Below are 16,397 nucleotides of genomic sequence, written 5' to 3'. Positions count from 1 at the left end.
ATCCCTTATATTATAGCATTTTTTTTATAATTAGCATCTGTCCACATTTTCATTATTTTCCTTTAATCATCTTTCTACAGTAGTAAATATGCATAACTTGTAATATATTATACTGTAGATAAAGAATCTTCAAATAACGGATTAATATAAAAATATCACTTACTAAAACCAATAACCGGTATTAAATAATCGTAAAATGTACTGCGAACGTTTTCGGTTCTTTCCCTAGGACCTTTCTCAAGCAGCGTTTCGTCTTTAGAATAACTATGAACCCGTAAATAGCGATATTCGAAAAATTATTCTTCCGAACAACATTTCAAAAGTCAAAATTCAACGTTAATGTGAATCACGTGCATTCCCGAATTCCGTAAATAAATATAATAAAAAATAAAAATGTTCGGTATAAAAAATTCCAATGCACGATGTTTATATCCTATTTATGAAACGCATTATTAATGCGTATCTTCTTTCTGTATTAGAGCCTGCCATGCAAGGGATAGGGTAATTTCATCCCTCGAGTTAATAGGTTCAGACGTGTTGTATGCCTTGCAGATCTCCATTTGTTCCAACCATTTGATGTGATCCGTAAATTTAGTGGTAATGAGGAGTTTAGCGTTATCAAAGTCTACCGAAATTTCCGGGTCCAAAGCATACGTGGATAACGAAGTAGTAGCCCTGTTGTGAATGATGTCACTTCTGTGTTCCGCCCATCGGACACCAATCGAACGCTTAGTAGCACCAATGTAGATAAGTTGTCTCTCAAATCTGTGGTCCACGAGGGGAACAGCGTATACCCCTGGCAGCTTATCCTCCTTAGGTTTATCTTTTTCATTGCGTAAAAGCTTAAACATAGACGGACATCTTCTGAACGACAGTCGTAATCCTTGTTTTTTAGCGATTTTTTGGTATAAGGATACGAGGAAGGGGTTGTATGTGACTATTGTGATAGGTAGGTCTTGTTCCATACTATTCCCCGTCCGTGGCGGTGGTAGGCCGACGCTGTAATGTCGGGCTAACTTATGGACCATGTTATAGAATCCCTGCTGACCGGCGATGTTAAGTATATAGTTCAATTCTTGAACTAATGCCTCCTGAGTTGAAGAATGGGTGTGGGCCCTCTTAACCAGTGCTTTAAAGGCTGCCATTTTATATCTGAATGGGTCACAGGAGTTCGCTGGGATATACATTGGAAAGTGACAAGCTTTGCGGTATACAGAAGTTTCCAAGGTGTCTCCTCCAAACGTAATGCTCAAATCAAGAAATGTACATCCTTATCACTATGTTGTTCCAGCTCTATGGTAAGGCCATACGGATTGTCGTTCATCTGATTAATAAAGTGGGTGATGTCTGGGTCGTTTTTCCACAAAATAATGATGTCGTCTATGTATCGCTTGTATACTAAGATGTTGTGGGAGAAACCAGGAATTGTTTTATCTTCCAGCTGTCTTATTACCAGTTCACAAAGGTCGCCTGAGACCGCACTTCCCATAGGCACTCCTCTGCCCTGCGCATATGTGGTTCCACCAAATTGAAAAATAGAGCTGTAGCAGATCAAATGTGCTAGTTCAAGTACTTGCTGGTGTAAAGACGAAACGCTGCTTGAGAAAGGTCCTAGGGAAAGAACCGAAAACGTTTGCAGTACATTTTACGATTATTTAATACCGGTTATTGGTTTTAGTAAGTGATATTTTTATATTATACTGTTTAATTGTTAACTAAAATTCTTAGTTTATAAAAAAAAATTAAAGGTACTTTTATTATGCAGCAAGTTTCTTTACAAAAATGGCTTAAAGTCATAAAAATTTGTATTTGCAACTCAGTAGACATTATTTCATTGAGGATTGTTTATATATCATAACCTCATTGAAAGTCATTCATTATTGCATCCAAAATGCATTTCTTTTTTTGTTAACCCTTTTTTAATTATTGAATAAGTAAAATGACAGCTTTTATGTTCATTAGTCAAACTTGATACTCAGCAACATATATTTGCCCATTTCCTGTTCATAAATAATAATTTGTGCTTTTCTATAAAATATTCATTCAGAAGCAATATTTACTTCTTGTTCTTCTTTAGTTTTTCAACATAAATTCAGCCTGTGCTGTGTTTACTGCCTTGGTTGAATAGTTTGACCTACTACTATGATCTTTACCAGAAGAGTTTTGTTTTTGCTGTTGTATTTATATTGCTGAATGTCATTACAGTATGTCATCTCCATCTACCTCCATCATTTTATGTATATTTTAGTAAGAGAACATTTCACTCATGAAAAATCAAATGCAGTTAGTGGATTTGAGTTTTTGTTTTTAATGTATTATGGTTAACAAATGATTTGGAAGAGGTGGAGAATGTTCAGAAGAGGAAAAATGTTGAAAATTAGAGCAACTGAGAAGGTCTCAAAAACTCAAAAGGTACATTGATGACGATGATAATGTAAGAAATATGAAGTTAGTAAAAAGAATTAACAAGTCAAAAGTTCAAGATTTGTTATATTTCAATGAAAAAAATTGTAGTCATCAAATAATTAAGAATAAAAGAAGCCAGTGTCAAACTGACATGAAACCTGTCAATTTTAAACTGGCCAAGATTTTTGATATCTTGTTAAAAGATTTTTAAAATTTTTATTATGAACTGCTTTTTAGTGATACCGTTTGATTTTCTTTTAGTTATAAATACTTATTTAACTACCAAAATTAAAAATTATCTTATCAGTTTTCTATAATCAATTGTTGAATTTAAATTCAAATAACTTATCATTGAATGATAATGACAAAAGTAAAATATTTGTTTAATTATTGAATGATAATTTATGTTGTTATTATTCAAACCTAAATATTATTTAAATAATTTTATTAATGTACAAGGGACCCCTTTCTGATTGCCATTACTAGTCCAATCTTGTGTTTTGCAGTGCTTTGCAATTCTCTACATGTTTTTGTAACATGTAACAACAATTTTTTGTAATCAATACTAACTTTATATATTATTTGCCATTATTTAATATATGAAAAAAGTTTTATAAAATTAATTGATAGTAGAACGAAAGAAAACATTGTACTTTAAAATAATATGAGAAAATTAATAGTTATAAACTTTTCAAAAAAAAAATAGACAAGTGATACTTAAAATGCTTCATTTATGTGATATTTTTTATAGGCTTCAAATGGTAAACTTTGAAATGTCATTGAACAAAATATTTGGCTTTTATGAGATTTCAGATTATATTTTTGGTTATGTACTAGAGGACTCTTTCTCATAGATCATTTTTTTTTTTTTTTTTTGGTGAGAAGTCTGCTTCCACTTAAATACAATAAGATATTTTAATATTTCTCATTTTTATAAATTTGTATAGTTGTAAACATATTATTCCACTTTTATCATCATTTTAAATTGCCAAATTTCATAAAGTGGCTATTTAATTTATATCTGATTAAGACCTTAACTGTATTTTGAATAATTTAGAGTTATTAAAAATATTTAAAATTCAGTAATGATTGTCATTACATTTCTATTCTGTTTATAGTATTTACTTGTATATACAGTATTTAGGGTAAACCGCTTAATGCTGTTTTAGATTTTGATAGTTTTTATTATGATGTAAACACTCCCACTCAACAAACCTTTATCTCTGGTAATGCTTAAATTTCAGGAACAAATGTTTTCTTCCTCACCTGAGGTCTGTTTCAGGTTAATTGAAAACAGGATTCCAAACTTAGAACGATTTTCTTTGGAACAACTTCAAACATTGAGTTTCAAAATAAATTTAAGCATTACCAGAGATAAAGGTTCATTGAATGGGAGTGTTTATTAACATTGGTGACCAGGTTAGAAAATATTGATTTATTATGATGTGTAGTACACAAAAAGCAAAATTTATATATGAAAATAAAGTTTGTTCTATACTTGTCATAAAAAATTTTTTATTACGTTATGAAAAAAAAATTTAATTACAGGAGCTATTCACCCAGTAGTTGATCAGTAGGTTGTACAATCGTTTATGATGGCCAACAATTGAGTTTTCCTTCCTCAAGAGCCTCACAAATGTGATAACTGTAAAAATATTAGCAAGCTCAATAATAGGTATTTTGTAAAAACACGCATTTGAAACATGGAGCCCCTGTTATTTTCTAAAAACCTGACAATGATGCGCTCTGTGGTCAACTACTAGAGGGGGGTGTTGCACACTATTTTTTCTCATAACTATGAATGAGTAAGGCAACCTGTTATTCTTAAATGTCATTGAGAAAGGAGTTATTTTATGATATTTCCTGTGAAGATGGCTTGCCTAAAGCTATTCCAATGGACTTATTGGGCTGCAATTTGAAAAAATTATAGATTTATAAATTTTCACTGTCATCCATCCATCTGTCTTTCCTTAATTTCGAGAACAGAGTTGGATAGATGAAAGATGAGACCAGATATGGAAACCTTAGGGGCTGGAGGCCCCAATTAACTATATGTGAACTTTCAATGCAAACCAGAAGTCACATTATTTCAATTCAAAATTTCCCCTGAAAGCAGTTAAAAGATGACCAGCATTACTCCATTGCTACTGGAAAAGTATGATGTACAGGGGCAAGACACTACTACTGATTTGATGGAGAGCATATATTTTAAATTAAAATGATTAAAAGTTGCAGTCCAACATTGTGATGATATTATGATTAATAATTGCTAGTTATGCATGGATTTCTGCTTACATGATCAACTTCTAGAAGTGATTAACAATAGACATTCCTAGCTGATATAAATTTCTAATTTTTACATTACATTTTTAAACTAATATATTTTGAGTGTTTTTATCAAATGATAAAAATAAAAATTTTGTTATTTTATAGCACAATTTCATGTTATAAGGCAATATTTAAAAAAAAATAAAATAAAATAAAGTATCAATACAATTATTGTTTTGTGCATTACAAGGGATGAGGCAGTTGAACCTTCCAAATGTAGATCCTGACTGTTTTAGATTACAAAATCCTTTATTTATCCCTGAAATTAAAGCAATCTTCTCTCTCACATTGCATTATTATACAGTCTCTTGAAGCACTCTCATTTGCACAAGACTGTACCTGAATGTGTTTATATGATGGACTATTTTAATTTAAGTTCAATAACAAGTATTACATACAGTATAGGAGAGTGTCAATTGGATCCCCAGTCTTGGATTTGCTTAACTCTGACTTTTGTTGAAACTCCTATAGTACAAGCTTTCAGCAAGTATATTCCAGATATTTTCTGATAATTAGATAATATACTTGTAGATTTCTGAATTATTCCAAATGACAAGAACTTTGCCCAAAAATTCAACAACAACAACATTGGCCTGACCTTAGAGATTGACCAGGTCCATAAATATACAATGATGTAAACATAACAATAAAATAAAAATTCAAAACAGCCGTGTACCAGAAATCATCATCTCTACCATTGTACTGTACTACATTCATTCCATGTCAGGTGACCTGTATTATTATAAAACAGCAGTCTTTAGAACACTTTTCAGCAGAGGCTTCCTCTATTTGTCAGATGTAAATGATTTACAAAAAGAAATCAAATACAATTATGGAGATTGCTATGCTCTATGAATTTCACTGCAACCTACAGTACAATATCCTTTAAACAAAATCAGGTGACAGATCTCAGCACAAACAATGAAATGAAACACAGTAATGCAATCAAAATAATAAACAGGTTACTTCCACTGGACTGGGAGCCTCCCAAATCCTTCACAAACATCTAAGCAAAAGTGATGAGGATGTGGTGACTATAAGATAGCCAACGATATATGACATGATTAAAAAATGAAAAAAAAATTGATACCAAAAGAGCAATAGTGGCAACTATTTCATTCTAATCAAAACAGATGGTAGGACAGAGTACTACCTAGGCAGCACATACTGTATTATACACTTAGCATAAAGGATGTCTGAGCATAAAGATGCTCTCAAATGAGGGAAATTATCTACAGTTCTAGTAGAACAACTTCATGAGAAAGAAAACTATTCGTCAATGGAAGGATATCTAGATTCTGATTTTAAAAAAATACAAGATATTTGCCACAGAATGGCTGAAGAATAGACCATTGTCACTGCAAAATTCCAGTCATAAAGAAGTAAAGGAAACAAACTAGATCTTTGGGTATGGCTTATTTCTTTCCTACAGTCATAAGCCTGCCTCTGAAAACTCCAGGCTAAGCTTCTCCACAAATCTCAGCTATTTACATTGTACAAACTTCTGTAGGTCAGACCAATGTTTCACATTGTATTTTAACACTTTTAAATGTTTGTACATACTACTGATTTATCTACACATTTTTATTTATTACTATTTCTTATTTTTGTTTTTTACCATTTTTAGTTATGTTACATTATTGTCTTTTATTTTAATTTCATTTGTATTTTGTTTTTTATTTTTGTTTTAATTTATGCATGGATAATATTATTTCATGTTTACTATAATTTTTGTATAAACCACAAATATTGGTAATTTAAAAATATCTGTTAATTTGTTAAAGAAATCTTCAAATTTGTAATGTTGGTTGGTTAGATTCAAACAGTTATGTGCAAACAATTGTTTTGTTCAAATTATCAGAACATCAAATGTTGATCTGAAGATCGGATTGAAAATGTCAGAAACTGCTTAATTCAAATAAATATCCTGACTCCTTTAATACAGTACTTTCAAGTTTTTTCTAATGTTTATACCTGCAGAGTTGACTTTTTCAGTTTTGAGTTATGAAGTGCAATATTTATTTGTTGTAGAAAATATTTAGAATGTTTTTTGATCATTATTAGACTAAACCATAAGAAAAATAAAAATTGGTTTGTACATAAATGTAATGTGAACAAAATATAATAAATAATATACAAAAATCCATTTTTAAGAACTGCACTGAAGATAACAATGAAACAAAAATACATCCACCAAGGAGTCTTATTTAATTTCCAGTAATATTTAATGTGAAAAATTTGGACTAACATTTTAAATTTGCAAACACAGATCATCTTCAGATTAGAATATTCTAAGATGGAACATGAGAACAGAACAATGAGGCTTTTTGGAAATTTAATAAAATTAAATGACCCATATGAGAAGGGGTTATGAAAACATTTGTTATTTATCATTTAGTGGTACTACGCACTGGTTAGTGGTTGCTGTGAATCTTAATTATCGTTATCCCAGTGTGGTAAGCAGATAACTAAAAATTTTCTAATTAGTCTCAGAAGAGGGGAGACCTAATTCTTGCACTCAGTGAAAACAGGTAAGATTGGCTATAATCTAATGATCTTAATCTTTGGTGTTGTTTTTGTTTGAGCAACACCAGGCTCATCTGCTAGTCACCATATAAATATGCACAACACATGATGTATTATCCTACATTATAATTATAATATGCTAATATTGATAATATACAAGGAAATGGCTTGTTAAAAAGAGACAAAATTAACTTTCAGATACAATCCAACCATTTTTAACATCCTAGGAATGGAAAAGGGTGAGACTAATAATCTTAGCTACCAGGGATATACAAAATTATGTTGAGGTATGACTGATGGTTGCAATCTTGAATACATCAGTTCAACCACCTAGTTATTCATAACAAGATTAACAGAACACAAACATTATATTGATAAAAAAGAAACACAACACTGCCCTAATTATATATGCATCTGGTAATGACATGCACACCCATCTTAACAAGGCTTCCATCATCAAATGATCCAAATATTCTGATTCCATCAGGATACTGGAAGCTTTAGAGATATTTAATCTGAGACAAAGGGTCATTGCATTAATTTTAAAGACAAATAACAATTACCTTACACATAGCTATACCTACATGACCAACATGAACAAAAATCTTATTCATCATAACTCAACTTGATGTATATAACTATGACATAACATCATGATGGATAGATATTATAATGTAATGTTCTTGCATATATTTGTTTGTTTTTATTATTGTTTTTTCATTTTTAATCATACCTATACTTTGTATTTATTTATTTATTTTATTTATTTTATGTGTTCAAACATTTTTAATTTTCAAAAAGTGCCATTGTTCTATTCTCATATTCTATCTTAGAATATTTTAATCTGAAGATGATCTCTGTGTGCACATTAAAAATGTTAGTTCAAATTTTTCACATTAAATATTACTAGAAATTAATTAAGGCTTCTTGGTGGATGTATTTTTTTGGTTTGAAGTCTTTCCAATCTCCTATTGATGCTTGAAATCTAGTAAACAAATATCTGCTAAATAATTTGGAAATTTTACACTATAAATTTATCTCATTGTCACAATTGAAATATTGAATTAATAGCAATAATCTGTAAAGAAATTTTCTTTAGATGACCAAAAAATATCATAATATATAAGGATAGTCTGTATTATACAGGTAGCCCTTGGTTTATGCCACAGTTCTGTTCCTACAAAAGCCAGTGCAAATCGAATCGGCGTAAAACGAACCCATATTTACAGTGAGGTATAGGGTTAGGTTCTACATAAGTAATAGTGGCAACTATTTCATTCTAATCAAAACAGATNTGAAAAATAAGCTAATAATTTTGTTTATTAATACAATATAATACAAAATACATATAAATTTAATTTTTAAAATGTATTTTAACATAAAATAAAGTAAAATGTTTTTATTTAAAAATTTTAGTTTCAAATTTCTTACATTTTTTGGAAAAAAAGTATCCATCTTTAATTATAGAAATAGATAAATAAATAAAACTCACGACAAAATTGGATGGTAATTTATTTTCTTCACAAAAGCGAAGCACAGTAGGGCAAAAATAATTTGTGTACCAATCTGTAAAAATATCTTGTGTGACCCAAGCTTTCTTGCTCCATTTCCAATAAACTGGCAACATATCTTTATTTAGACCCTTTAATGCATGTGGTGTCTGGGAATGATACACTAACATCGGTTTAAGTTTCAAAGTTTCTGAAACATTGGCTCCCAACAAAAGAGTTAATCTGTCTTTCGCAACTTTAAAACCTGGAGTGGAACGTTCTTCATGAGAAATAAAATTTCGTGCTAGTAACTTTTTCCAACAAAGCCCAGTCTCGTCAACATTGAAAGTTAGGTCAGGAGAATAGTTACCTTGTTCTACATAATCCTGAAATTCCTTAGGAAAAGCAGCCGCCGCCGCAACATCTGCACTTGCTGCTTCACCACATAATTTTAAACTACGACAGTTACTTCGGGATTTAAATCTCATAAACCAACCCTTGCTTCCCAAAAAAGTTTCTTCTCTCCATCTGTCTCTTTAAGATTATCAAAAATTGATTTTGCTTTTTCAGTTATAGCAGCTTGAGTCAAGGGAATGTTTTTTTGATTTGCACCATCTACCCATAATGATAACAAATTTTCTATTTTTTCAAAAATTTTACCCCTACTTTAACTTACATGTTTTACATTTACTGCTATAGACTGTTAAGCAGTGTTTAATTTTATCTGCTTTTTTCATAATGGTAGTAACAGTCGATGGAGGTAAGTTCAACGATCTACAGACATTAGGGTGTGTTTGTCCATTTTCCATTCATCGAATAACTTCCATTTTTGTTTCTAAGGAGATTGATTGCCACACCTTCTTAACATGTTTAGTTAACTCTAGTGCACTTCTTTTATCTGACATAATAGCCTTCCTTTATTCTTGTATACGTGGAGTCAAGTTAAAAATTAATTGATGTCCAATAAATGGCGTCTAAACCCAGAGCGCCTATGCTTACTAATGTTCTTGTATTGTAAAAGTCCGTTCAGTAAAACACCTCACGATGAGATGGCTCTTCTACGAAACACAACTTGTCGATGTCAAGACGAATCCACTCCTTGTAGGCCAAACGATGCCTTCTTAATTAATTAAGCCAGATGATATCCACATTCCGTTAGCAAGATGAAACGACTTCTTAGTGAGACCAAAGCAAACTCAAAGTTTCCCGCCGAAACTGATCTATATATGTGCTATGATGGGCTGGCGCTTGACCAATCCGCATCTCCGCTCTATTGTAGCTCTATGGCGGATCCGCCGTTCTTAGCTCTATGTTGGGTCTGCAGCTCATTCAAATGGAACGTTCTCTATTGGTCTAGATCTGACCAATCCCAACGAGCCACAATTCTGCCATTATACGTGGTGTCGTAGTGGACTCGTGTCTCTCTAGGATTGGTCAAATCTAGCATAGGGAAAATCGGGGAATTACACAGCAAAATCGCGAATTGTGCAGCAGCATTATTGTGAACCGGCGTAAACCGAGGGCTACCTGTATTGTTTTATTATGTTATAATGTTATAACATTATTATTATTTTATGAGGAGTCACATATAAAATATAAATGAAAATAAAATTTATAATTAATACTGTTTTCCTTGTGTGTTTGTATAATACTTTGAAAATCTGTGCAAATAATATACTCAAGAATACTAAATTTATTATAATGTAAAATCATTGTATTTATTGAAAGAATTTCTTTAATTTAAATTTTGTAAGTAATTTGTAACCTGATGATTGTCACTGAAAATGATTTGAAATGTTAGTTCCTTGAACTTAGTTTAATGCTGATAAATTTATTCATGAGTAGTTATAATAATCAATTAGAATTTGTTAAAATAAACACTTAGGCTCTTATACTGTATGTATGTAAGCTATATTTGTGTGCATGAATATATATATATATAAAGTAAATTGTATGTAGAGATAGGACATCTAGACATTGAAAATCATATAAATAGTTATAACAATTATAATACAATATTTTTGGTGCCTAGATGTCCTAGCTTTAGTCATATGATATCATGACCTATTTTGATATATGTTATCAAGATTGGAAAAATCTGTACTTTCTTTAACTTTTTTTATATATTGTCTCATATCTTCATTTTGTACATTGTTTTAAAAATGATATATATTTTTTCAAAGTATATTGGAAATTTTTTGGCCAGTTTACTTGTGACTAATTTAACAATAACTTGGGTTTAGTGTTTTTTGTTGTTTCAAATTGGATTTTATATATAGACCTACATTATATTGATTTATATATTATGCTTTTAAGCTTTTTAAACAGTTTGTTTTAATACTTTATGATAATTTTAATGACTTAATTTTTGAAAACTTATAAGTTTTAAAATTTTAAGTCTTACTTTTTAAACACAATTCAAAAAATTTTTTATCTTGTTTAAGTATAATTCTTAAATAATAAATTTGTTTGTTTCTCAAAATTTTCAAATCAATTATTAAAATATTTAAATTGAAAGAAAATCAAAGATTTCCTTATGTATTGATAATGGATTGTTCTGAGAAGTTATAAAGTTTTAAGAGGAAAACTTCCTCCATGCTTTTGCAAGCTGAGAGACTTTATTCTGTAACATAGTTATGTAGTTTTTGTGAGTTTAGNCAATCAAATAATTTTTATTATACTGGTTTTTTATAACAATTAAAAAAGCTGAATGTCAAAATAAACATCCTGTTTTCCAACATTTTTGCTACTACATAAATATATTGAGTTTATATTGTTTGAATGATCTGCAATTAAGAATTATGCTGTACTAAAATTTGTCACAGTAAAAATTGTATGCCAAACCCAAAACTGCTGTCAAGTGCATATAGAATAAAACTATTCATAAAGGACACTTCTAAATAACAGACACATTTAATTAACAAGCATTTTAGCATTTTGGATATGAATAAAAGACATTTATTCTTATTGCCTTTTATGTAATGATTTACAATGTTGAGAAACATTAAACACCTCAAAATAAGGACAAACTTGTCACTCCTGATCGATGTCCATCATTAAGAGGTTATACTACTTGACAAAACTTTTACGAGGATGAAATTAAAAAGCAATTGATAGTTTATGAGCTTAAATAACATTTAATAGCTAAAGTAATTATATATTTTAAATCTTTTTAGAATATAAAAATATCATTTAATGAAGATTTTTAAAAAAATTATACATGTATTCTATTACTTTTAGATTATTTTATGCAAATTTCACTAATTTTATTGAAATTAACACAAATNATCATAACTCAACTTGATGTATATAACTATGACATAACATCATGATGGATAGATATTATAATGTAATGTTCTTGCATATATTTGTTTGTTTTTATTATTATTAAGTTTTTAAATTTAATTTATAATGATAAATTAAATTTAAGAAATGATTTCATAAAATATATAAGTATTATAGAGTTTATTTTTTATTTTATAGAAAATTATAAAGTCAGATGGATAAATTTGCTATTGATCTTGATAAGGTATTGGATGATTTTGAAGAAAGTGAAGGTATTATAGTTTAGTTATAAAGTTATTAATTTTATTTAGCAAAATCAAAAGTTATTTTATGAATTACATTTTGTTTTCAGATAGGGCAGTGCAATTGGATCAAAAAGCAACTATTAAAGATGATTTAGTGTTAAAAAATAATTTAGAATGTGTGCAAAATATCAATTTTGAAAATAGACTCTACATTTCACATAATGTGTGTGACTATCAACAGCTATACAAAGATCACACAGAAAAATTAGACTTATCTGAAGCTGACTTTGCTTCTGCTTTGAAACCATCCACATTACTTTCTCTACCCATTCATCATCATAATAGTTTGTCTCAGGTTGATATTAAAACAAAACCATTCCAGAATAATTCAGAAAAAACACATTTTAGCAATGATAGTTTTTCTGATTTTAATAGATGGACTAAAGATTTGAAAGATTCTTCAATAAATAATATTTCTGACAGCACGAAGGAGTCTGACAAATATTTTACAAATGGCTATGTTCAAAATGAAGAAATGTTATGCATATCTGTTCAAAATACAACTAATGATAACAATGATAGTTTTTCTTCTTCAGATATTAAAATTCAACTTTTGCCTTCATTTTCTACTGAACATTTCAAACCCGAGAATGACCAAAATGAAAATATGCAAAATTCAAATAATGATAATGAAGAAAACTGCATGTTGAACAATGAAAATCAGAACTGTAAATCTGTAGATACAAATTTTAATGATTCTGTAGATAATCTAGAAGAAAACATTTCAGAAACTTGTACCGAAGAATATGAAGAAAAATGTTGTAATGTGGATGCAATTGAATCTAAAAAAAATGAAGCTGAAAAAATTGATGATGATGATGATGATGATGATGATGCTAAAGAGAGAAAGATTGATTGTAAATGCAAAACATTAGAACTTGTGGAATCTGTAGCATCTGTGGAAAAACCTCAATTACATTTGAATGAAGATGAAACACAAATCTCTTCTTCAAATGTAACACAAGATAGGGAATTAAATGAAAATAATATAATAAATAATAATTTAGATATGAAATCTAATAATACAGAAAAAAATAATATTTCTCCCAAAACAATTGGATTTAAGGATGTTGAAGCAGATTATGAAGATGATATTGATATTGAAGAAGTAGATTGTTATCTTAAAGATATTTTAAATGAAGATAATTCTGAGAAAGAAAATCTAAAGATGGATTCATCTATGGAATCTTCAGAAAATAATAATGATCAGGTAATAGAATCATGTGATTTAACCTTGTTTAAAGAAAGTAAATTTGAATGTATATCAAATGAAGAAATAAGAGAAAAATCACAAGTGAATTTAGAAGTATCTAGTCCTTGCAAAAAATCAACAGAGGAGATTGAAAATGAGAATTTTTCAGAAATTAAAGATACATCAAGTGAAAATAAAGATTTGCTTCATAAAGAAGAAATGGGAGCAAAACCAAAATTTATGGTTCCTAATACATTTGAAAATACAGAATCATTTTGTAATGAACAATTTGATAAAGAATTATGTAATACAGAATTATCTCCTGCTAATATGTCTAATATTGAAATTACTCATGATAATTTTGATCAGAAATTTTCAGAAGATTCTATTTCATCATTAAAAATTATAGATAATGACAAAAATATATCAGAAAAGTCATTATGTATAGATGAAAGTGGAGAAATCTGCCAGACTTATGACAAAAATGGAAATTTAACAAATCAGATTGATGAAATGAACTCCACTACAGTTTTGAGAAATGGATCCTTTGATGAAACAAATACTCCTGTGCAACCAGCTCGTTTACCCAGGCCTACAACATTGAATCTTCCAGTTCGTGTATCTATGCGGCCACAAGTTCCTACTGATATAGAAAATTCATCCAATGATAAAACACCTGAAAGTATAGATAATGATGATAATGAAACACACTCCCAACCTATAAATCCTAGATCTGCTATTGAAGAAAGAGGTATGCTTTTTATTTAATCTTCAGTATATCTAATACATTAATAAAAAATTTACATTTTTTAAATATAAAATGTTTCAAATTTCAATTTTGTTTTTATAATTAGTTAAAATAAAAAAATTGAAATATTCTAGTATTTAATAGTATATCATATAAGTTAACTGTTGCCATGTTGACTGGAACATCCAAAGTCCACGAGGTCTCCATGTTAAGCTGTATGATTATACATTAAACAGTCACTACATTAGGAACACCTGCATAAAAACAGGTTGCAGATAGAAAGTAAATTTATAATGTAATAATTTCATTATTTAGTTTAATAGAGGAAAAACAAAGCAAACAAGCTAAATGAAATTATAGTGTAAAGACTGACTGTAATAAATATATTCTATAGAAAATGGCATTTCCCCTTTGGGAAAGAGGATCAAGCATTGTAATTTTTAAATACTGTATCAATGTCAGTGCAATTGGATGAAAGCATAATTTGACATGCAACAAAGCATCATACTCAAATTAATCACTTAAAAAAAATAGTTAATTAAGTAGGTGACACTGTTTTCAGTTTTTAAATTTTTTATCTCTTTTTAAGTTTTAAGTACTTTGTTTTGTATAACACAGATTCACATAACACTACACTTTTTCAGAACCTAACTACCTTGTTATATGGGGTGCATTTACTTCTGAGCTAATAGTGCTACTTCCGAACACCAGAAGTGACATCATTAGCATGTGTATTTGTGCTTACATGTCCAGTTCGAAAGTAAATGCGAACACTAACAAGAAATATGGCGGTTTTCTGCAAATAATATTGTCAAAGCTGCTATTTTAAATGTTACGTTACAGATATAACTACTTGATTATGAATTGGACGAGGATGATTTTATTGTGGATATAATTGTTGAAAAATGAAAAAAGAAAAGTAAGGTAAAATAAAAAAGATAGAAACTTTTATTGAAGAGACTCTACCTTTTTATAAGCCAACCTATTTTAAACAACCTTAGACTTACAAGAGAATGTTTTGAAATTCTCCTCTAAAAAATAAGCCCAATTATAGACACTGAAAAATTACTTCTCTGGAAGACGACCTGTGTCTCCTCAAAAGCAGCTTTTATGCTGTCTATGGACATTGGCAAATCAAGAATCGTTCAGGTTTGTTTATACAAAGTAATATATGAAATTAGATGCAGTTTATAAGAGAATGGTAGATTATACATGCATATAATACATATTTAAAGCAATTGTTTTACCCAGTGAATGGATGTGATGTTGTTTTGTTGTGGTGTAACTAAACTGAGTTCAAAATTAACAAATAATTGATATTAAATACAAAACACTTTTTTCTTTCTTTCTTTCCTCTAAGGGTATTGGCGATCGTTTTAATATGTTTAGATGGACTGCGTGGAATATTTTAAATAAAATTCTTTCTTACAAGTTAATGTTAAATGAAAATGAAAATGATCTCTTGACCATCACACAGCAGGATGATGTAAGAATAATGGAATTTTTTATACCCAATCTGGTTTTCCTGGAATTAGATGCTCTATTGATGAAAGCATAGGCTATTCAGACATCAACTGAAGAAGCAGTAGCCTATTTCAATAGAAATAAGTATTACTCTTTCATCATATAAGTTTAGTTTGTAATGAAAAAATGATATTCAAATGATACAATTTCTTGAGAAGTCATTTCCCATATGTAAGTGAAAATTCATTCAAGTATACAAACTTATGTAATTTTGGATTATTATTAATGCTGTTCATTTCTTTACGATTTATTTAATGCTCTGAACATAACATTTCTGAAGATTCCAAATGCGTATTAGGTAAATTTCACTTTTAATCATAAACAATGAATCAAACTTAATTTTTTTCACATTAATTAACTCTGTTTATGAAAAAAGTCATCAAAGCTATTGAACCTTACAATGAAAAAAAGATCATTGTAAACATTTTGCACAACAAATAATTGAAATTTACCAATAAAAATACTTTCTGCCGTTTATTTTTCGAAAACTAATTCCATTTTTAGTACTTTGTACAGAAAGTAATTTTTTCATGAGAGCAGCCATATTGAATTAGCGCAAAGCTCGACAACGAACTAGCTAGCACTCCGAGCTT

At 29.4% G+C, this 16,397-nt stretch overlaps 1 protein-coding gene across 1 annotated transcript in view; it reads left to right on the top strand.

Moving 5' to 3' along the window:
* Positions 1-16,397, top strand: part of LOC111626263 (protein PFC0760c-like) — a 42,586-nt gene that overhangs the window by 8,036 nt on the left and 18,153 nt on the right. Inside the window, exons 2-4 of the mRNA XM_023369581.1 lie at positions 12,234-12,307; positions 12,388-14,283; positions 14,415-14,479. Coding sequence (XP_023225349.1) covers positions 12,250-12,307; positions 12,388-14,283; positions 14,415-14,479 — 2,019 coding nt within the window. The 5' untranslated portion in view covers positions 12,234-12,249. The remainder of the gene's footprint in view (positions 1-12,233; positions 12,308-12,387; positions 14,284-14,414; positions 14,480-16,397) is intronic.

This window comes from Centruroides sculpturatus, unplaced genomic scaffold (genome assembly GCF_000671375.1).
Source record: "Centruroides sculpturatus isolate CEXI.00-Female unplaced genomic scaffold, Cexi_2.0 scaffold369, whole genome shotgun sequence".
NCBI classification, from domain to species: domain Eukaryota; kingdom Metazoa; phylum Arthropoda; class Arachnida; order Scorpiones; family Buthidae; genus Centruroides; species Centruroides sculpturatus.
Note: the sequence above shows the minus strand (reverse complement) of the source record. Positions and strands in the feature narration are given on the sequence as shown.